Source organism: Hippopotamus amphibius, chromosome 14 (genome assembly GCF_030028045.1).
Source record: "Hippopotamus amphibius kiboko isolate mHipAmp2 chromosome 14, mHipAmp2.hap2, whole genome shotgun sequence".
Lineage (NCBI taxonomy): Eukaryota > Metazoa > Chordata > Mammalia > Artiodactyla > Hippopotamidae > Hippopotamus > Hippopotamus amphibius.
The window spans coordinates 47,766,173-47,790,680 of NC_080199.1; the positions used below are offsets into that span (position 1 = coordinate 47,766,173).

Genomic DNA, 24,508 nt, shown 5'->3' on the forward strand with positions numbered 1-24,508 from the left:
CTACTCCTTCAACGTACACCCCTGCTTTAGAGCCTTTGCAGAGGCTTTTCCTTCTCCCTGGAACACTATTCTCAGATAGCTACATCACTAATTCTCTTATGGTCTTAGAGTCTTGGCTCAAATTTCATCATTTTGAAGCCTAATCAAATTACTATATTTAAGATTGAAATCTGCAATTTACTTATTTGGTATATTTATATTATTTACGGTCCTTACTAGAATATAAACTATATAAGAATTTCAAAGAAATCTCAATTTCTGACCATCCTATTTTAAACTGCAACTCCCCCCCGCCCACTTCCCTTACCAACTGGCCCTCCCAACTGCCCATCCTACTCTACTTTTTCTTTTTTCCCATGGCACTTATCAACTTCTAACCCACCATATAATTTACATACTTATTATTATGTCACCCTTGCTAAAAGATAAGCTTGATAAGGGCAGAAAACTTTTGTGTATTTGTTCATTGTTTTAACCTAAGCATTTAAAATACTTCCTTGTATATAGCAGGTTCTCAAAAAATTATTTGTTGAATAAAGGACTAAGGGAAAAAAGGAATGAAAAACATTACTTGGTCATCTGCAGTAGATTCCACCAAATCCACATAAAGTGTTTAAATAGATGAACATAAAACATCTTTTCAGAACAACTACACTATTATGTGATTTTGCTGTTTAGACGCTCATTAAATATGTGTATGTGTATACTTATATACATAGACATAGATACGATTTTCTACTGTAATACACATAGGTTAGTCTAGAATTGTTACTGGGTAACCTTGGGCAAGTCTCTTTATAGTTTTGAGCCTCCATCAGCTCTCTTATATATAAACTGAGAAGTTTAAATTCTGCTTCAAAAACCTATGATTCTTTACAAATATTTATGGGAAAATACAATGTGATCAACTATGACTTTAAAATATGAAGCACAGCACCATATGTTAACTATATTCTAGTAAAGAGACAACAAACACAATTTTGGAAAGAAAGTTTATCTGAGAAAAATGTAAATCAAAAGAACAACTTTCCTACAATCATTAAGAAATTGATATACTCCCAATATCCTCTTCTGAAACTCCATCACAGATTTTTGGGAAAGAAGAAATATATTTTATGTAAACTATGTAAAATGAATTAATTTCAGAAATATTAAAATGATTTTTTAAATGTGCCTTAGAATAGAGAAAACACTGAGGAATAGCAATAGTCACATTTACTGAAGGCTTTTAGCAAAGGAATATTGAAACTGAGGCAGTGAGACTAAAATTAGGGACTCGCAGCCCCTCAGCATTATTCCAGCTCTGTTTCTTAGTTAGGATATGGCTGTGATCTTACACTTACTATGCCTGACTTATACCTTAGTTCACCATTAACTTAGCTTATCTTGTTGGCTGAAGAAAGCTGCTGATTTATAATCGATATTGAAGATTAGTTGCTCTATAAGGCCTCACCCTTGTTCCTTATTTTCCAGGAATAGCTAACCAAAGATTTATAACTTAGATAAATGTTCCAACCACAAATGAGACTTGATAGCTACTCAGAATCGTGTGATCAAGAAAATCAGCTCTGAAAATAGAAGACAGCCCCCTCCCCATGAGCACATAGCCAGTCCTCTTTCCCCTATATAATCTCCAAGCAAAAAATGGTGAGTTGGGAGTTGGTTTTTTGGAACATGCGTCCACCTTCTCCCCAGGATTGCCAGCTTCCTCAATAAAGCTATCTTTCCTTTTACCCAACGCTCTCAGTATTGGATTCTTGAGTGACAGGCAGCCAAACTGGAGTCCAGTAACAATATCATGATCTGTGCCATGCAGTATTCTAAACGTCTTGAAGATTAGCAATTTTAATTCTCACAGTAACCATATGAAGTAGATATCACTGCTATCCTCTCTTTATAGATGAAGAAAATACGGCACAAAACTTAAGTAACCTCTCCAAGGTTGTCTGCAGAATATGTTTCCTGGCTGCCTGATTCCAGAATTTGTGCTCTTGTCCCATACATAAACCGATGCTATAAAGACACTGCAGGAAGAACTACCAAAATTTAAGAAGTCTCCTACTTAAAATTTGAATTTAAATAGGAAAACAGTTGTTAGCTAAGATTTATTACTGGTTTTGAATAAAGAAACCTATTTCAATATCAATGGTTAAGAAAAGTCTGTGTAAGCAATCAACTAATTCATGAACTAACATTTCTTATTAAAATCTAAAAGTCAATAAATAAATAGAGAAAATACCTATTTCAAATAAGCAAAAAATTTAAAATAATGAAAAGAAAACCTTTTGGCTAGCAACAGTAAATGATAAACAGGAGTATGTATAAATGTACATATAATCCAAAGATAAAAATTATTTTTTACTATACATTAGATTTAAGAATGAAAACTGACAAAAATGTTAATCCTGAGCCACTGATTTACCCTCTAGTTTTTACCTGAACTCCCCAAAAGTTTCTATCATAGGTGAAAATTATCCTCAAAAAGGATCATCTATTCCAACTAATAACAGGAAACCCTATTTTTTAAAAAGTGTTGTGTTCAGGTATGCTTTTAAGAAAAAAAGAAAGAGGGAGAAAAAGAGGGTAATTTGCTGGCAAAAGTAACTTAATGGAATTGTTGAGGTGATTTGGAAAAGGAACATTTATGAGTAAAATGTGTAAGCTTAAGACTCCAAAATGCTGATGGAATATGGAAAAAGAAATGTCAAAAGTTTGTTCAATTAGTTGCTTTATGTGAAAAGACAATAATGATTGTGAGTAATCTAAATAAAACATAATGGCAAGAAATAAAGAGAAACTCATAATGATTTAGTTTCTTACTTCTTTGCTCTTTGCAACTTCTGCGATAGCAGCAGTCCTTTGCTTTTCAAATTCATCATTATCATTTGGAGGCTTGACAGGCATTGTAACCTGTAATGTCTTTCTTCGATCAAGTTCTCTGCTGTCCACTTGGACATGAGATACACACTTCTGGTGATAATAAATGAAAATAAATTGTTTCAGTAGTTCCAAAAGAGACCCAAGTTTTTCATAAGTAATATGTCTTCAAAAGAAATATTTGTATCACAACAGCTGAGAGCCCATAAAAATATGATTCTTTCCCATAGACTTAAAAATAAAGGTGGGATAATAAATAAATAAATAAATAAAATTTAAATAAATAAATAAATAAAGATGGAAAACTAATTGAAGTAATTTTTAAATTAACTGGTAAATAAAAGCTACATTAAACGTAGCCATCTAAAACAGAGCACATATTAAAAACATACATCAAGTGAAAAGATATAAGTTTCATTTTAGGATAATGATTTAAAATAATTTTAAATTTCAAACAGCCTGGACTATTATAGAAGAAATATATTCAGTTTTTATTTATTATAAAATATATTTTATATTGTATATTTATTGTATTTATATATTAATATAAATTATTTATATTATATTTACAAAATATAAAAGCTTAACATCTAGTTTTTTTTAAGCATGTGATTTCCACATTGTGCCACAATATCTATGAGGGTTAAGTGGTATAATTCTTTTAACACATAGAAAGATGTCTCTCAACTTATAAACCAAAAGCTAAAAACATACTTTCTCCCCCAATCAGGCTGCAAAGTTTTCGGGTTTTAGTATCTAAAGGCAAATTAAGAAAGCCATCACTGTCTAAAAATAAGCCCTGAATTCTCTTCTCCCTTCTAATCCTAGCAGCAAAAATCCTATAAAATGAACCTTTTTCAACTCAATAATTTTGAGAGGAATATGCTCTCTAATAAATGTGCTATGCAAACACCAATCTTCAGTAATATAAAAGCTGATTCTAACACACAGCCAGCATATTCTGTCTTTAACCACGCACAAGGCTAAGATGCTAAATAAGAGATTTTCACAATGGACTTCATAAACAAATATTATTGAAGCTATAACTTTTAATATAATTCCTAATACAAAAAAAAGATATAAACACAATTCAAATTCTTGAAAATAATTAAATCGTAAGTCTGTGAGCGTGGGATGAATTGGGAGATTGGGATTGCCATATACACATTACTAATAAGAAAAAAAATATCAAATTGTACACTTTAAATATATGCAGTTTATTGTATGTCAATTATATCTCAATAAAAGTTCCTAAAAAAAAAAGTCTGTGAGAAATTTATGAAAGAAATATTATCACCAAAATGTTTAAGGGGAAAGAAAATTCTTACAAACACAGTATTTACCATTTTCAAATATAAATTATTAGAATGTTTACACTCTGTTTTCATTTTTGGGGTTTTTCACTGATAAAAATGAGAATATCATCAGCATAAATCATGCCTCCTTTTATCTTGACTGTCCCATGTTCCAAAACACAATTAAAAATGACATCTTTTAAATACTTTCGAAATAGCCATGATGCAAGAATGACTTATTTAATTTTGAGTGGACCCTCCAAAAAGGGTTTTGAAGAGGATGCCAGTGATCCTGCCCATTTATTTTCTGATCAACTAGGTATCTGTTTTTCATACCAAAATTTTTTTAACTGTGATTGAGATGTAGGTCTCTGTTTCCTAGCTGTTGTGTCCCCAGCTCATCTTCACTTTGAGCCAGCACTCTTGAAGGAAAATAAAGCACAAGTGCAAGGCAGATTACCAAGAGCTAAATTTTAGTGGCATCATGTGGCAAAGAGCAAGCAGCCACAGGGATTATTCTCAGATTCTTCAGGTATAAAGCAGGGACAAGCTGGAAGAGACTGTTTTGAATGCAATTTGATGCTTAGCATAACCAGGAAGACACAAGATATTGGCCAGTTGAGGAGCTACCTCAAGGTAAAATTTTACAGCAAGAGGGTTGAAAATTAGGAAACAGACAGAAAACCTTTAGCTCATGTGAGAAAAGGATCGGGGTTGCTGTAGTTGAAAAGGAAAATATCAACTGGAAATAAAATTAGGTCCCTGTCTGAGATGGTTATTTGGATCAAGGCAGAAGAAGAGAATCTCAGAAAGGACAGCTGGGACAGCAGGCTCTCCTAAAATGCAATGATGTCCTTCCCTGCCTCATGTTCTCGCTTTTTTGTCTCCTGTCAATCTTTCTGTTGACACTTTTATTCTCTCTTTTGTTTCTAATGAACAAAGGGATAAATTATAGCATATTTTTGTTTTCTCACTTTTGCATTTCTCTTTCCAAAAAAAAAAAAAACCAAAAATGCCCCCACCACTATCTTACCTTAATTAGTTTTAAGTTGCATTCAGGTGTGTCTCTTGTTTCAATCTTTGGGTTAACAGTTTTTGAGAAAAGATTCTACACCAAAACTTTAATTATAATAAAGAAAAAAAAACCCCACAATTATCAATTTCCTGCAGTTAATATATTTCCATATAACTTTTATGACCTCTGAGTGAACAGCTCAGCACAAAACTAAACAAAGCTTGAATACAAATGAAAAACACTTTTTGCTGATTAAAATTCATCTGCCAAAATGAAAGTCATTACCTGTCCAAAAGGCACAAAAGGAGGTGGTCCACCTTCAGTTCCAATATTGCTTCTATTGTGTTTTGATAAGCTCTGTGAGAAAAGTGAATCATCAAACAGAAATTATACATTAAAAAATATATTTAACAATACTTATAATGCACCAGCAATCTACTGATTTTGGTAGATTCTTATAGGAATTTTATTAAAAAGCCTTCTATTATTAATTTCAAGCTATCTAAAATATCTTATTTCTAATTTCAACAATTATGCAAAGGCTCTCCTCTTATCTCCCCTTTCCAAAACCCACATTCACATATGATTTTCAGAAGTATTTGCCAAGCTGCTCCCATAAGAAGAAACACAGTAAAAAAAAAAAAAGAAAAAAGAGAGATAGTGGTATGTAATAAGAAATATATATTTGGTCTTTGTCCCACATTGCTGGAATAGAGACCCTGAAACACCCGAAATTTCCTGAATCACAGGGGTAAGGAGAACATTTTATTCTTCATAATAAGCTCCTTTGAGCATCCTGAGTTTATATTAATGAGGTGACTATTAATGGGCCCCTAGCAAGCTCCAGGATGGGGGCTGGTTGCCAGAAAAAATAACCATGCAATTAGAGGGTTAGATACTGAGTCAATCACCAACGGCCAATGATTTTTTCTTTTTTGGCTGCGTTGGGTCTTCATTGCTGCATGCGGGTTTTCTCTAGCTGTGGCTAGTGGGGCCCACTCTTCGTTGAAGTGCATGACCTTTCATTGCAGTGGCTTCTTTTGTTGCGGAACACAGGCTCTAGGCACGCAGCCTTCAGTAGTTGCAGCACATGGCTCAGCAGTTATGGCATGCAGGCTCTAGAGCACAGGCTCAGTAGTTGTGGCGCACAAGCTTAGCGGCTCCATGGCGTGTGGGATCTTCCTAGACCAAGGGTCGAACCCATGTCCCCTGCTTTAGCAGGCAGATTCTTAACCACTATGCCACCAGGGCAGTCCCATAGCCAGTAATTTAATCACCCATGCCTATGTAATGAACCTCCATAAAAACCCCAAAAACAATGGAGTTAAAAAAAAAAAGAGAGCAACAGTGGGGTTCAGCGAGTTTCCAGGCTGGTGAACACATCCGTGTGCCAGAAGGGTGGTACATACCAAACTCCACAGGGACAGAAGCGCCTGTGCTCAGGACCCTTTGCAATCTTGCCCTACTTACCTCGTCATCTGGCTATTCATTTTTATCTGTTATAACATTTTTTATAATAAACCAGTAATAGCAAGTAAAGTGTTTCCCTAAGTTCTGTGAGCCATTATAGCAAATTATTATCAAATCTGAGCAGGGGATCCTGAGAACTCCTAATTTGTAGCCAAGGTGGACAGAAGAGTGGGTAACATCGGGACCTTCTACTTGCAACTGGCAGCTGAAGTGAGGGGCAGTCTTCTGAGACTGAGTTCTTAACCCATGCAGTCTGTACTAACTCCAGGTATTTAGTGTCAGAACTGAATTAAATTTTAGGACAGCCACTTGGTATCCACAGAGAACCGGAGAACGGCTTGACGGGGTAAAAACCCCACACTTGGTGTCAGAAATGCTGTGACTAGTAGCAGTTCATAGGAATACTGATAAAAGTGATTTCTAACTACTTAAAGAGATCAGATTGTTATAGTTTATAATATGGAGGTTACTTTCAATTACCTTAATAAAATTTCCTTAATAAAAGTCTTGTTTTGCAAATCAATTTATACTTTGAAGAAGTATTCAACCAACTGATTGCTCTTTAATAATAATAATTTTAAAAAAGCTCCCAAATGCTGCTAATTTTAGTTTTCTTTTCTCCCTATCATATTTAGGATTAGACAGATAATATATTATGGAAATAAAAAAATAACTTCCTAGCCAAAGCAATTTCTCACATTATAAAGTCCTTCAAAGATGCCATAAGGAATCTTTTCATTCATCTCTTTCTCCCATTTGTCTTTGAGGTGTTAACATATATCTATTAAGCACTGGTTGTCACAATATATTTTCTCAACTCTCAAGTTTTTTGCGCATTTTTAATGATTATCATTACAGAAAATGTTATATTTAAAATGGTGAAAATAAGTTAAAAAAAATTACCACATGTACTTCAAGCATACTCTAGAGTCCCTGCATTATATAAAGAATAGTATGTATTTTATGTAAGTTATATAAAAAACACTAAGACTAAAGACAACAATAGTCAGTTTAATCAAAGAACAATTTAACTGTATATGGATAACACATTTCTTGATAAGCTGTATTTAAGATGTTAACCTATTTAAAAACAAAAGAAAATAGCAAATGCATAAACTTATCTAGAGGCCTGTTCCCCAGTTTTAATTTAGATATAAGAAAAAGACCATTCAAAGAGCAATAAATCATTTCAGTTTATGCTATGACTTTCTTAAAAGCTCACATAAGCTGCCACTAATGCCATTTCCCAATACACATTATATAATTAAAGGCATATTACAGGATTTCTACTTCCCATTCTGATTAATGTACAAGAGTCAAGACAATCGCCCTCTACTTCTAGGAATCTGGACAATATGTAAGAAACAACTGTTTTAAGACATACTGCAATCAAAAATTGGCACAACAGTGTAAAGCAACTATATTCCAATTATAATATATTCTTTTAAAAAAAAAAAGAAAAGAAAAAGACATGGTGCAAGAAGTAGTGCAGGACTATAATCCCAAAGAGGAGGAAAAAAAAAAAAAAACCACACAACAATAGTTGAGCTCTGCCTTTCTGCTTGGAGGCATGATGCAGAGAGCACAGAGAGCTGAGTTGAGAAAATCAGTCTCATAGCTCAAGGCAGACTGAAATAACTGGAAGCTCTGGGACAGAGTTTTGAAAAAGAAAGCCCTCTACAGAAAAGAAGGGCCAGAAACCTGCACAGGAATTCCCTTAAGTCACTGCTGAGAACTCGGCTAAACGAAAACAACTGCAAGTTATAAGCTTCCATTTATACTAAAATAAAAAAGAATGAAATACTTAGGGATAAACTTAAGCAAAGAAGCAGGAGATCTATACAATGCAAACTACAAACGATTGCTAAAAGAAATTAGAGAAGATACCAATAAATGAAAAGATATCACATGGTCATGAGTTAGAAGATTTAATATTGTTAAGATATCAATACTACTCAAACAGGTCTAAAGATTCAAAACAATTCCTATCAAAATCCTAAGAATGCTTCTTGCAGAAATGGAAAAATCCATCCTAAAATTCTTATGGGATCTCAAGGGATCCTGAATAGTCAAAATAATCCTGAAAAAAGCTCATACTTCTCGATTACAAAACTTACTACAAAGTTATGGTAAGCAAAACAGTGTGGTACTGGCATTAAGACAGAATAATAGAATAAAGAACCCAGAAATAAACCCTTGCATGTATGGTCAAATGATTTTTGACAAGGGTGATAAGGTCATTCATTAGGGGATGGAGAGTCTTTTCAACAAATGGTTCTGGGAAAACTGGATATCCACATGCAAAAAGAATGAAGTTTGACCCTTAACTTACACCATAAACAAAAATTAATTCAAAATGGATCAAAGATGTAAATTTAAGAGCCAAAGAGCTAAACCCATAAGACTTCCACAAGAAAACATAGAGGAAAAGCTTCATGACATTGGATTTGGCAATTTTTTGTATATGACACTAAAAGCATAGGCAACAAAAGAAAAAAACAGGTAAAACTGAACTTCAATAAAATTTAAAATGTTTTTGCATCAAAGGACTCTACCAACAGAATGAAAAGACAACCCATGGAATGTGAAAAATATCTGTAAACCATATATCAGATAAGGAATTGATATCCAGAATAAATCAAAAACTCACACAACAACAAAAAATTTAAAAAAAGACAAAGAACTTATATACACATTTCTCAAAAAAGATATACAAATGGCCAATAAACATATGAAAAGGCGTTAAACATCACTAAGCATTAGGGAAATGCAAATCAAAACCACAATGAGATTCCACTTCATACTTATTAGGATGGTTATTATCCAAAAAACATGAAATAACAAGCGTTGGCAGGGATGTGGAGAAACTGGATCATATAAGCGTTGCAGATGGGAACGTAAAATGGTGCAGCTGCTATGGAAAACAATATAGCGGTTACTCAAATATTAGAATCACTAGGCAATTCACCAATCCTACTTCTGAGTATAAACTCAAAAGAACTGAAAGCAAGAACTCGAGCAGATATTTGTACACCCATGTTCATAATAGCTTTATTCATAATAGCCAAAAGGTGGAAACAACCCTAATGTCCATTAGTGGATGAATGAACAAAATGTGGTATTTACATACAATGGAATATTTACATACAATGGAATATTATTCAATCTTAAAAAGTTAGGAAATTCTGATACTTGCTACAATATAGATGAACCTTGAAGACATGATGCTAAGTTAAATAAGCCAGATACAAAAGGACAAATATTGTATGATTATACTTTCATGAGGTCACTGGAGTACACGGTTGCCAGAGATTTGTGGGGGGAGGGGCAGTGGGAAGTTATTGTTTAATTAGTACAGTTTCAGTTTGAGAAGATAAAAAATTCTAGAGATAGCTGGTTGTGCAACAATAAGAATGTAGTTAATGTCACTGAATTTTACACTTAAAAATGATTAAAATATTAAACTTTATGTTATGTATACTTCACCAAAATTTTTAAAAAAAGAAAAAATTAAAAAAAAATGATCTGTCATAGGAGGTGAGGGGAAGCATGTTATAGAACTACATTACTTTACAAATTATATCTGGTACAGGACCCTCCAAAACCTGTCTTTACCATACTTTGAGGTTTGAGTTTTTCTTTTTTGTCAATCTGTCTATAACCAACTTGCTACAACTACAACACCTACACACGCTTTAAATACTATCCAGTATTCTCTTCCCCCACTATTTATTTTGCAAGAATGCTTAGGACCCCATTACTTCCAAAATTAACTCTATGGTTTATGATTTCTATGTGTACCATCTGCCAGATGCTCAAGTAATCTGAACTCTTCATGATTTCTATACCATTATGGTTACCAAAATCAAAAAACTATAAAACCAAAGGGAACTATTACCATATTAAGATGTTTTTAAACTCTTTTTCATGTAAATTTTTACTGCCCCCTAACAAGAAATACTAGCATGGCTTCCAGGAAACAAAGTGCAAAAATATAAAACAAAACGTTACAAGGATAACTGTCAAACCACTACTGACCCATACATGTGTTTGTGTGTGTGTGCATATGTGTGTGTGTGCGTGTGTGTGTGTGTTGGAGGTGAGGAAGTTCCTAAGAATGCTTGACTGATTTTACAATTAGTGAGGTAGTTCTGGCTGGGTTGGAAAAATTATATATAATATGTTGGTCAGACTTGAGAACACCTTAAACACACTTTAAAAAATCTATAATGATAATAAAAATATAATATATCAACTTGTGAAAGGAAAAGATCACATGAAATGGGTGGGATTTCTCCAGGAAATTCAAAGTTCATAAACTTGGCTATTTATATAAAATTATCAAATCACTTCTGATTTACTTGCTTGTGTAACATTTTCTTTTTTTTTTTTTTTTTTTTTTTTTTTGGGGGGTACACCAGGTTCAATCATCTGTTTTTATACACATATCCCCGTATTCCCTCCCTTCCTTGACTCCCCCCATCTCGAGTCCCCCCCACCCTCCCCGCCCCAGTCCTCTAAGGCATCTTCCATCCTCGAGTTGGGCTCCCTTTGTTATACGCTTGTGTAACATTTTCAATCAAACAATGTAGATATGGACTATTATCTTATATTGCACAGCATAGCAGCCCAAAATGTAGCACATTAGTATCATAAGGAATGAGTACTATGGAATAAAAAATGTGCCTAAATTTCCTTATCTATTTACATCCCAAACAGAGGCACTTTCGAACTTGGAAAATAAAAAGAGTAATTTATCTTAAAATATCAAAAGCTTGAAATATTGCTAGGCCCCTTGGTTCACTTTAGACAACAGACAAGATCTGAGAGTGCCACAAGAACATGAATTCTAACTCAAAGAGTAATCAGCTCTATGTGCTTGTAATTCATTTATTTCACAATTATCTGTTATGATGTTTCTTACGTGTAAGAGGGCCACCACTGTGGAGATACAGGAAGGCTCAGATCCATCACCTATTAGCTGTCTAATCAAAAAATAAGTTTAACAGTTCTTAAAGCCTATTTTCTGATCCATACAGACATAGCACAGCCTGCTAGGTGGATTACATGATATACAGATGCAAGAGCCCAGCACAAGATCTACACACTGTTCAACAAATATTTGTAAAATTAAAGATAATACAAACAAAAATTCTGATCTCAAAAAGCTTATAATCAAAGGAGATAAGAAATAAATATAATTTTACTGCTAGATAAAAAGTAACATACTTCTTAATATAATGAATAAACTATTCTATGAATTCAATAAAGAAGCAATTATTTCACTTTGTGAAAAAAACAAGCATTTGACTTGAGTCTAAAAGAATGGGGATGATATGGCCATGCAGGGATTAGAGGAGAGAACTAAGACAAACGTCTTAAAAGCAGGAAAATCTTTTTTCTTTTTCAAAAGTAAAACTGAGAAAAGCTTAGAAAATCAAAGAAAGAGTAAGTAGTTCCATTTTAGCTAAAGCAAAACCTATGTGAAAAAATTAAGAAAACTAGGGCTAGATTATAAATGACCTTGAATCCCAGATTAAGGTATGTGAAATAAAAGCAGGGTGTAGCATGGTCTGAATTATGCCGAAGATAATCTGGCAGAAGTACAATAAGTTAGAAGATGGAGCAAGGATATGTGGTGAAATCAGTTAAAAGCCTAATGCAAGTAGTCCAGGTCAGAGACTTAAACTACAGTGACAGCAATGGAAACTGAGAGCAAGGGGCTGATAAGAGATCTGATTGCAGTGGATCAACAGAACTAGTGGCTAGAAGCAAAGTAGGACAATTACTAGATAACCTAGATGACTAGGAGGATGAAGATATTGTTGATCAACTATTGTGACTAGGAAGACAAATGCAACTAGAACCCTTTCCTTATACTAAAATCCTAATTTACTTTCACTTGTATCTCTGTGTGTGTGTGTGTGTGTGTAGATAAGACAAATACATATACATTATTCATACATATGCACAAACACTTGTTTTCTGCAGAAAGAATTATATACAGACACATTACACATATAACTGGTATCTTGGCAGTTTTGAAAACTTGTCAGTAAAGAATGACTTTTAAAATATGTAATAAAACGTAACAAATACTGAAATACGACATCTGTTTTAGAAGAACAATATGCTTAAACAAAGGTAGATAGTTTCTGTAAAGATCACTGTGTTCCATTCAATTCAACTGTGGCATAAAGAACTAATTTTACTATCTATTATAAGAAGATCGCTTGAAAGAGAGAATAAAAAGTTCAAAGATTTCTTAGTTTACACTTACTCTCTGTAACTCCCATTTCTCAATAAGGTGTTCTACTTCACCGCCAAGAACTGTGGTGTTAGAGTCATTCAAGAGCAGGAATCCATTTTTTATGTCTACAATGCCTGAAAGCTTAACTTTAGTTCCAGGTGGTGTGTTTAGGCTAAAGCAAAGGGAAAAAAGAATTAAAACACATTTAAGCTCCTTCTCCAAACTGGAATTCAGTTTCATACTATGACCTAGTAAGATTCTTCAAAATGCAGTAATGTGAAAACTGTTTTTCAGGTGACTGGCTGTATAGTGTGAGTAGGTCATCAGGGAGGAAGTCAGAAGACCAGGTACAAGACTGTCATTTTCTACCTTAATTTTTTTCTACATGTAAAAAATACGGATAATAAAAATCACAGCTCACAAACTTATGGTAAAGATAAAAAGAATAAAAGATATAAAAGTACTTTCTCAACTATGCCATGTTGTACAAATGTAAGATTTGCCCTTTTTTTCCCTCTGAGCTTTGTGTAAAGATACACTGTGTTATAAAATTAAATTTCAGTACAGAAGAGATATCAAACCAGTAATAATCCTAGACATCTAACGTCTATATGAGCTACTGTAATCCACAGAAAACAATGCTCTTTTTTGTTAACCATCCAGTTAAAGATCAAATGAGAGTTATTTACTCTAAAGCATACTGACTTCAAAAAGATTTTTCCATAATAGGTTAACATTATCAGATTTGAGGCAAACATTATTACACCATGACCCCTTTTACAAAAACCAGAGAAAAGATATTTATGCTCCTACCAATCTTTTAATAAAGGAAACAATGGAAGAAATCCATTTCATCACTTAGATTTATTTTAAAGTAAAAGCACATATACCAAGCCCCACTGCATCTCTTCACACATTACAGCAAGGGGTAAAGAACTCCATATAGAAATAAAGACAGTCCTAAAACACTTAGGATAAATTAGAAAATCATGCTAAAAAGCTTCACATTGTCACATTTTTAAAAGCTCACAAAATTCACCATGTGCTGATAAGTGCAATAGCAAATCAATGAAAGCATTTGTATCTCTTGGTCTATTCTGAAGAAAAATGGTTGATAAAATAGTTATTAACAAGAAGAAATAGAATATGCCTATTTTTAGGGTTTCAAAGATTCCATATGGAGTAAGACATTATCTGGTAAAAGTTATCCTGAGGACCCCAAGCTTAATTATTCTTAATCATTCTATATAACTTACAAAACAAGTCGTCATAGACAGCCTTGCCTAACTTAACTCTTAAGCAGAGAGCTGTGTGGTGGTAAATGTCGGAAACTTAGCACAACTTCAAGATTAGCAACAAATGAATACAGCTGTTGAACAAGAAATCATTGAACATGGCATACAAGGCCTCAACCTACCACATTTCCTCCTACATAACACCATGCCAATCACCTAAGCTCCTCCAAGTGGAACTTTTCATTCATCCATTGTCAGGGTACCATGTCTTTGCATGTGCTATTCCCCCTCTCATTTCTCTCAAAATACCTATTCACATTTTAAGTCCCATTCCTGACTCCCCCAGGTAGAGGCAATTTTCTGAACTCCTATTCACTTCAGTTGATGTATTTATTATAATCTGTATGCTGTGTGCTTACCTCATTGCCATGTAACCTACCTGGGGACAAAATCCGAATTCTTTTTAAATACTTCTGTCCCTCCAGAACCAGATAAAAAGGCTAGAACAAATGCTTGGGCAGGAGAGAAATTTTTTATGTTAAATGAAAAAGCTCAAAGGACCTTGAGCAGCAAACATAAGCATATTGAGTAAGCAAAGAAAATGGGGGGGCAAGGGGGGGAGGGGGTGTTTGCAAATGTCTAATGAAAATTCCCATCTCAGAAAACAAAGCTTAAACAGATCTAAGGGGGACACTGAGAATAAAGGAGACACTTTCCCTTGCTTCTCACTGTTTTTCTCCATTCCAACAGGCATGACTCTAAAAGTCTCTTATAAAAATAGCCAAAAGAAGGATTTGGAAAATTTTTCCTTATGGAGCTCTTCCTCCTCTTAGAAAGTGCGGTAGCATACAAACCTCTATAGCTTCAATCACTTCCCTCAAGAAAACTCATCTGCCTATAACTTTTCTAGACCACTAAACTGTGTGATGGACACAACTGTTGAGGAAGAAGTTGTAACATATTTAAAGAAATTTTTGTTCTGAAAAATTTTTAATGACCTAAAATTTAGTGATAAAATTGAAAACCTTACTCTCCACGTAAGAACACCTTAAATTTCCATTTTTATTATTAACATTAAAAACAAGGAGCAACTCCATTTTGAACTATTTTTCTTTACAGATAAAGTACAAACACAAACTCTTTAATTTACTCTGAAAAACTGTAACATGCACTTACAAGTTCATTCCTTCTTTTCAAAGGTCTTAAAAACAAAATCCATTGTGAACAGTACCTTTAAACATAACAAATATACACAATAAAGCGTCAATTACCTTATTTTTGACATGTAACTAAATTCTACTGCTGTACAACTTATATGACCATCAGTCATCTGCAAACGCAGCATTCTTGGTGCAGCCTGAGATTCTTCATTATCCTTTGGTGCAGCAACGTTGCGAATTTTCTGAATTTGCAAAACACATGGACCTTCAAGCTGTCAAAAGACAAAGGAATAAATATCACTTTTACCCACAGCTTTGTTTTCACTTACAATGTTTCTCTTTTCCTTAATTGTTATATTTTATTACTTATAATGATAACTTCAATTAAATAAGCTCAAAATTTAAACTGTTACATACAACAGGGTGGGTTTTTTTTTTCTCTTGTATTTAAAGATAAAATTTCAAAAAGTTCTCCTGAAGGAGTTTTTTAATATAATTCTGAATTCATTTTCAGAAAATAACAGAAAAAAACTTAAGGAAAAAAATTACTTTCCTGAATTAAAGGTATATTAAAAGATGTATTTAGCCTTATGTGCTCTAAATTGTTCACATATATCCCCCATGTACATTAACAGACATCCTGGTATTAAAGAACTTGGTAATTTTTTAAGGGACATCAATCAACTTTACAGCTGCAGTTGAAAGGAATGTTTTCTATTCAAAAACATCAAGTTGAAAGTACACCCTCTTTCAGTATTAAAAAAAAAATACAATACTCCAAAATTTAAACTACATAAAAAACTATATAAAATCTAAGATGTGAACTATTTTCACATTTCCTTTTTAAATGAGTTTAAATCTAATGCTATATTATATGCATTGGCAGTAAGGAGAATAAATGTTCTCTTTAGCCATATTTTAATCAAAGACAAAAAGAAAACTAAATGGGCTAGCTAGATATTAAAAGTTTTTACACAATAAAACGCTTATGGCATAATTGAGGAATTAAAGCAAAATCTGTTTAACAGCTCTGAAAAATAAATTTAACATAAAGTGATGTGTTCTGCACTATAAAATATTATACCTTTAAGTAGTATCATACTTACAAAGAAAAAAAAGCTTTTTTGTTATAAATAGCCTTTTAAGTAAAATCTTTCTGTATACATTAATTTATATTTTCAGCAAAGAGAAATGTGAAATAACATTTACACTTAATTTCTTGAGTAAGCATGTTCCCAAATTGACAAATTTCTAGTTCATATTTACCAGCATTTTGCCTGCAAAGGAAAAACTGTTATAAATTTAGGCCTAGAGAATATAATTACAGAAAAGAGATAAAAAATTATATCTAATTTTCAGTCATGAAAAAAAATTCCAAGTTGAAGTAAGTCAAGAACCTTTAACAAGTGTAGATAAGCTACTAGTTCAGGATACACTTTTTCTTCTACTTTTGCTAATGCCATTAAAATAAAGACATTTAAATTAAACCAGAGGCATGTTATGCTTCTCACAATGTTCATCATTCTCTTTATTCTACTACGTCCAATATTTTTAGGCTAGACAATGGCAAATATGTAGCCTTTGTTTTACTAACCACATATAACTATTTAAATTTACATGTAAATTAATTAAAATTGAGTGAAATTAAAAATTCAACTCTTCAGTCACACTGGTCACATTTGAGTGTTCTATATCTGCACAACACAGATACAGACTGTCCTGCATCACTTCAAAAAGTTCTATTAGACAATAAGTGATGATCTAGACCTATGTGTTACAAAATGATACTAGGGAGTGCACATCCATTGAAGTGTGGGAGGAAAACAACTGTTTCTATTTAATTCTTAGTAAGAAGGAAATTAAATGTTTCTAATACTTCATAATCAGAGCAACAAGGGCACACTCACTCAGTCCATATGACATACAGGTCACAAGGCATCTTTATAGAATTTGGGCAAATCTACATCTTAAGGATGTTGACACAGCACCTTCACTGGTTTGTTTGCTCTTAATGTATTGTGACAAACTGACATTTATTTGTGTGCAGTTAAATGGATACACAGATTATATTACCTAGTTTTACCCTTAATGATCACAAAATAGGCGAGTGGCTTTAAAAGATTCTGCCAGAAAAAAACACAAATTGAAGATAATGCCAACAATGCAATCACAGAGGAGGAACAGGACCATTTTTCTTCCTATGGCCTTTATACCCAGTGTCTTTAGAAGAGAAGGGGGAAATAAACACAAAGACACTGGGTATAAAGGCCATAGGAAGAAAAAAATGGAGACAGAAATTGGAGTTACACATCTACAAGCTGAGGACCACCAAAGATTGCCCGCAGCTACTGGAAGCTATGAGAAGGGTATGAATCAGACCCTCCTTCAGAGCCTCCAAAAGAAACCAACCCTGCTGACACCTTGATTTTAGACTTCTGGCCCACAGAACTGTGAAAGAATAAATTTCTGTTGTTTTACGCACCAAGTCTGTGGGAATTTTGTTACAAAAGCCTCAGGAACTAACCCATTTGTGGAATGACTTATTGGACTGGGAAGAATATACTGAATGTTTTGGGCTCATCCTCACCCTTCTTTTCTTGGGACCCAGGTAGGGACACTAAGGAAGAGGTACCTACTCAGCCTCTTCACTGGACTGGCATTGCCATAATTGAGTGTACAAATCTGCCAGGTTTCTGGTTCAATTAATGCATCCATTTGACTCTCCCACCAAGCCACATCTTCCGAATTAATTTTTATCAATAGTAAAGTTGATATTTTGGCCCACATCTGCCACTTCTTTCCTTCTCAATCGATTCAAAACCAAAGTAAAAAAGGAGGTACTATTTATTAGACTCTCTTTAGAAACTCCTAAATTACACAATCTTTTTATAATCAATTCTCAATTTGAATCAACAGACCTTAAGACTAGTTCTACACTTCAGAAAGATTCTATAAGTAAAACAGCAGATATGATTTTTTTCATTATTATGTGTACAAATTTCAGTTTCTTATACTCTGTAGTCAAAAAATTGGGAAATACTGGATCTAAATTAAAACACAAATAGTAGAATAAAATGCTAAGATCCTAAATCCTAACTTTAACCCTAAATCTAAAATCATCTAAAAGCCTCCACAAAACTGAAAGGGAATTAACTTCAAAATCCTTGTCCAACTAGTGTCAAGAGCAACCTCAAAGTAAAAAAAATATCAAATTTAAATGAAAATAATAAAAAATAGGAATTTCTGCCCAAGATTTCTTTAATAACGTATGATTTTTGCCTTTACACAAGCAATAAGGCACAAGTAAAAGAAATTACTGTAAAAAATTTAAATAGGTAAGAAGAAAGACCTCTAATTCTAATAAACAATATCAAGTACATACTGGAAACATTCTCTGAGGCCAAAAAAAAAGTCTTCCAGGGGCTTCCTAAATGGCGCAGTGGTTAAGAATCTGCCTGCCAATGCAGGGGACACAGGTTTGATCCCGGCTCCAGGAAGATCCCACATGCCTCGGAGCAACTAAGCCCGTGTGCCACAACTATGGAACCCATGTGCTGCAACTACTGAAGCCCATGCGCCTAGAGCCCGTGCTCCGCAACAAGAGAAGCCACGGCAATGAGGAGTCCACGCACCACAACAAAGAGTAGCCCCCACTCACGGCAACTAAAGAAAGCCTGCGTACAGCAACAAAGACCCAACACTGCCAATAAAATTAATTAATTAATTAACTGATTTTATTTTTAATTAATTTTAATTAGTTTTTTAAAATTAATTAATTTTTAAAAAAAGTTTTCCAGGCTTCATTCCTTCCTTTCCTTAGGTAGATGGACATCTCTGTCATCTGAACTCCTAACTAGTCATATCAACTGACATAGAATATCAGATTTAAATGACTGTATTAGTTTAGTAATTTATTAATCATATTAAATAACATTCTTGTTTACAATCAGACTCTCCAAAGTTTGGATGACATGCAACCACTTATCTACAGTCTGATCACACCTAAAAAAATGGTTAAAATTGAGAATTTTTGAGGAATCAAGAAACTATCTAAATTTAGACATTCTATGATACTATAAAATATCTGCCAGCCATTTCTTTTTATAATCTTATCAATTTCCTTGAGAAATAAAATTTTGCACTCTATACCTAACAACATAAGCATCACATTTTCCAACAGCCCTAGAAACAGGGCCATATACTCAGAAGGAATCTATGAGTTTTATCATAAGTTCTGATAAAACTTCCATCATTATTGCAAAGTGGGTTAAAATTTAAAAAAAGTTTCATCCTCCACAGTACTTTTCAAGTACTTCAAATCACAATTTACTTCTTTCTTTACTGTCACTACTTCCAAAAGCATTTCCAGTGGCTTCAGTAGAGACTTTCTAGTGCTCATTTTTTTCATCCACACATATTTATATCAAGAGAGGTTTCTGCTGGACTATTCACATCTCTACCAAGTAACTGGGTAATGATTCAAGTAAGCTGCCTTGGAATATGAAATAATGGTTCTAACTAAGGCTGCGATAAAAGCCTGAAAGATAAATTTTTATGATGCCCTCTTTCTTACCTACTTCTTTGCTCTGTCAAAATAATTCAATATCACTTTAACAAAATTTCATGTTAATAAACATGGGGGGTGGGACAGGAAGAGATCAGAAAAAAAAGTATCATTTGTCACACCCTGTACCATCCTAAGGATGGTATCAGACTCAAGAAAACTGGAACAAAAGAGAACTGTTTATTATAACGTTAGAAATTTCAGAACTTTCCCCATGTCACCCATGCAGGCATCTATGGTAAGCCTCAATTTGGAGGACATTCTCCTCCAGAGATCTGTACAGTAACAACATTGCAACTGACAGCCTCAGCTTTGGGCTAGTGGAAAAGTAGCAAAGTTAACCTTAACCAGAATCTCAACCCACTGTAAGTTAGTAGCACTACACTAGCTCCATAATCCCTCCTATCAGCTTTCCTTATTCAGGTGCCCAGGATTTTCATGCAGAAAGGTAAAGAAACATAAAATTACAACAAAATATCATGATACAAGGAAATAAGCCATAAAATCTGAGAATCATAAAAATATTAATTAAAAAAAAATTAAGACTCTAAGGGGTTGAGAATTTGGAATTATCAAACACAGACTATAAAACATTAAGTCTAACCTAGAGAATTTATATAGAACTGTGAACCTAGCAACTAGGGAATAAATATTCTTCTTAAGCAAGCATGTGATGTTTATAAACACATATCAAGCCATAATGTAAGCCTCTATAAAATTTCAAATACAGCTATTTTTCAGTCCAAATTCTCTGATCACAATATAACTGAATTAGAAATCTGTAACAAAAAGAAAAAAAAAGATAATGTTCTATAATTAAAACAGATGAAGAAATCTTAATATAAACTGAAAAATATTCAGGACTGAATGATAATGAAAATACCATGTATAAAACCTTTGGGATATAGTTAAAGCAGTTCCAGAAGAAAAATTAATAGCCTTGAGATGCTTATATTAGAAAAGAAAGGAAAATAAACGAATTGAACTAACAAGTTGGGAAAAGAACAACAGAATGAGTTCAAATAAGGTATAAGAAATAAGAAAATAAAAGATAAATTAATGAGATAGCAAACTAAAAATGCAATAAAGAGGGTTAACAAAGTCTAGCATTAGTTCTTTGCAAAGACTAATGAAACTGATACTGAGCAAGACTGACCAGGAAGCAAAGAGTAAAGACACAAATAAAGAGTTTAAGGACTAATAATAATAAAAACACAAATATACTTTCAGTTACAATGAAAAAACTGTAAGAGACCTATGCATACCAATCTAAATGTCCATCAACTAGAGAATAGAAAGAAAAAAGTAGTAAGTCCATACAATGGAATACCACTCAGCAATAAACAGTTACAAACTACCGACACATACTACATCATGGATTCACCTCAAAAACATTACAATTAAGTGAAAGAAGCCAGATACAACAAAGTATATATTGTATGATACCATTCATGTGAGGTGTCAACAAAAGGCATATTTATAGAGAAAACAGAAAAGAATACACAGATATATTATTTAGAATAATAAGTACAAGGTAGCAAACTTAAGGGTAACATAAAATTATCAGTTACCTTTCTATGTACCTATAACAAACAGAGGGAAAAAAAACTAATTTTTTTTAAAAAACACCATTTACAACAAAAATAGGAAGTTCTGAGTATAAAGCTTACAAAAGGTACACAACCTACATACTTTCAATAATTTATAAGACTATAAACAAAACTAAACAAATGAAGCGGTATGCTGGAGCCAGCTCAGACCAGTTTACAAGTGCCTGTTATGAGCATTTCTTCCCAATTTCAGCTTTGGTGATTTCATAGTATAGCTTATAACCAGCCAATGCAGGAATTTTCTTACTACAAATAGTGGCACATACTACATATTAGGGCTTTATTTCTTCCTCTTCGGAGGGGCAGCTTACCAGCATTTCACTAGTAATTAGTTATCATAAAGATGTCAATTGACTTTAAGCTGATATGCAGATTCAATGTAATTTCAATCAAAACTCTGACCCATTTTAAGAAACTTGATCATTTGATTCTAAAATGTATATTGGGGAAGGGGGTCATCAGGGATAGAATAGCCTAAGGAAGAATAACATATTTTACAACCAAAAGATTAGAAAAATTTGATAATATCAAGTGCCTCAAAACACATGGATCAATGGGATCTCACATACACTACTGAAGGTATTACAAACTGGTACAACCGCTTTGAAAAATAATTTGCCATTATCTGGTAAAGTTGAACACTGGCTTACTCTAGCATACAATAATTCAATTCCTGGTTATACTCCCTAAAGAAACTCTTACACACATGCATTAAGAAAAATATACAAGTTTGTTCCTAGAAGTAGTATTAATAATACATCTAATATTCAAAGAAAAAAAAGAAAGAAAAGTAAAAGAAACACACCTAAATATCCACCAACAGCAGAATGAATAAGTAAGGTATGGTATATTTAGATAGCTTAATATTATATAAATGAGAAAATGAATATTAGGTATATACAACATGGACATATATTAGAGCTATCACATGGAATGATAAAAGCAAGTTACAGCAGACAATCTGTTATCATTCTGTAAAGCCTAAAAACAGAACAACATATTATACAGAAATAATTACATATGTAACTAAAATATTTCTTTTAAAAGTTAAGGAAAGCTAAACTCAAAATTCACAACAATCATTTATTGGTGTTGGCGAGAGGAAGTTCTAGGACAGGTAAGTAGGCAGAATGGTATCACAACTTTCTAGTTCTTACATCAGGCTGAGGCTTCACAGGTGCTCACCTCATTTATTAAGCTTCAAAAGATATGTTTGTACGCGGGTGAGCCAAAAACTATCCACACTCTGGCTGTAGAATTTATTTTAATTAACTTTTAGAAAAGACAAGCACATCATTTTTTGACATAATCTCCTTGCTTTTCAATACACTTTGTCCATCTGTCAACAAACTTTCATATTCCCTCATTAAAAAATGTTTTAGGCTGAGCTGCCAGCCACAAATGCACTGCTGTCTTCACTTCTTCATCAGAAGTGAATCTTCATCCTTGTAGGGCTGCTTTCAGGGAATCAAACAGGTGAAAGTCTGATGGAGCAAGATCAAGACTATAGGGAGTGGACTTCCTAGGTGGCGCAGTGGGTAAGAATCCACCTGCCAATGCAGGGGACACGGGTTCGATCCCTGCTCCGGGAGGATACCACATGCCGTGGAGCAACTAGGCCCGTGCGCCACAACTATTGAGCCTGTGCTCTAGAGCCCATGAGCCACAACTACTGAGCCCATGTGCTGCAGCTGCTGAGGCCCATGTGCCTATAGCCCGTGCTCTGCATTGAGAGGCCACCGCAGTGAGAAGCCCGTGCACCACAATGAAGAGTAGCCCCCGCTCGAGGCAACTAGGGAAAGCCCGTGTGCAGCAACGAAGACTGAACACAGTCAATAAAATAAATAAATAAATAAATTTATTAAAAAAAAAAAAAAAGACTATAGGGAGGATGCTTCAACATCTCAAAACAAAGTTTTTGCAGAGTGTCGACAATGTGGGCAGAAGTGTGTGGACGTGCATTGTCATGCAAGATTACAACACCCTTGGATAGCAGTCCTCTGCATTTAATCCAAAGTTTAGGCTTCAGCTCTTCAATAAGCATCTCACTGTAACAAGCACTGTTGATTGTTGAACCTTTTTCTTGATATGTTCCAATACTGACCCTCAAGAATCCCAGAAAACTGTAAGCATCAATTTTCCAGCTGATGGTTGACTTTTGAATTTTTTCTTGGTCGGTGATTGAGGATGTTTCCATCCCATACTCTGCTGTTTACTCTCAGGCTGCTAGTGATGAATCCAAGTCTCATCACCAGTAACGATTTTCTTTAAGAAACTTTGACCTTCCTCAGAGCATTGGTCCAAATTTTGTTCACAGATATCCAAACGCTTCTGTTCATGCTCTTCCGTGAGTTGTTTCAGTACCCAAGTCGCACAAACTTTTTGAAACCTAAGTCTGTCATGGATTGCTTCGTTTTGAGGTGTTAAAGCATCCTCCCTATAGTCCTCCCTAAAGTCCATCAGACTTTCACCTGTTTGGTTCCCTGAAAGCAGCCCTACAAGGATGAAGATTCACTTCTGATGAAGAAGTGAAGACAGCGGTACATTCGTGGCTCAAAGTTCAGCCTAAAACCTTTTTTAATGAGGGAATATGAAAGCTTCTTGACAGATGGACAAAGTGTATTGAAAAGCAAGGAGATTATGTCGAAAAAATGATGTACTTGTCTTTTCTAAAAGTTAATTAAAATAAATTCTACAGCCAGAGTGCGGATAATTTTTGACTCACCCTCGTATATATCAAACGTTACATTAAAACTGTTCAAATAATTTACATAATATTTTGAAATTAAGACATTGGGTAGTTCACATAAGTGTCCGGAGAATTAGAGAACTAGGTCTGTAGCCTTCACAGCAAGAAAAACAGTGAAAAGCAAACCATAGAACTGGTTTGATGGCAGTGGTGTGTTGAAGAAACAGACAGGAAGGGTAGAGAAGCAGCCCTAGTTTGTGGCAATTGCCAATTCCCATGTCTGATTTCAACTACTGGCCTCTAAACAGGGAAAAGATGCTAACAATCAGCATTCATGAGTTGG

The 24,508-nt window shown here is 34.0% G+C and overlaps 1 protein-coding gene across 6 annotated transcripts in view; it reads right to left on the minus strand.

Annotated features, from left to right (window-relative positions):
• Positions 1–24,508, minus strand: part of TDRD3 (tudor domain containing 3) — a 173,251-nt gene that overhangs the window by 72,085 nt on the left and 76,658 nt on the right. For all 6 annotated transcript variants that reach the window (XR_009048983.1, XM_057707175.1, XM_057707176.1 and 3 more), the window contains exons 4-7: positions 15,414–15,574; positions 12,938–13,079; positions 5,473–5,544; positions 2,821–2,970 (exon numbers count right to left, since the gene is read on the minus strand). Coding sequence is in view for 5 of the 6 variants with exons in the window: in XM_057707175.1 (XP_057563158.1) it covers positions 2,821–2,970; positions 5,473–5,544; positions 12,938–13,079; positions 15,414–15,574 (525 nt within the window). In the remaining variant the exon portion in view is untranslated. The remainder of the gene's footprint in view (positions 1–2,820; positions 2,971–5,472; positions 5,545–12,937; positions 13,080–15,413; positions 15,575–24,508) is intronic.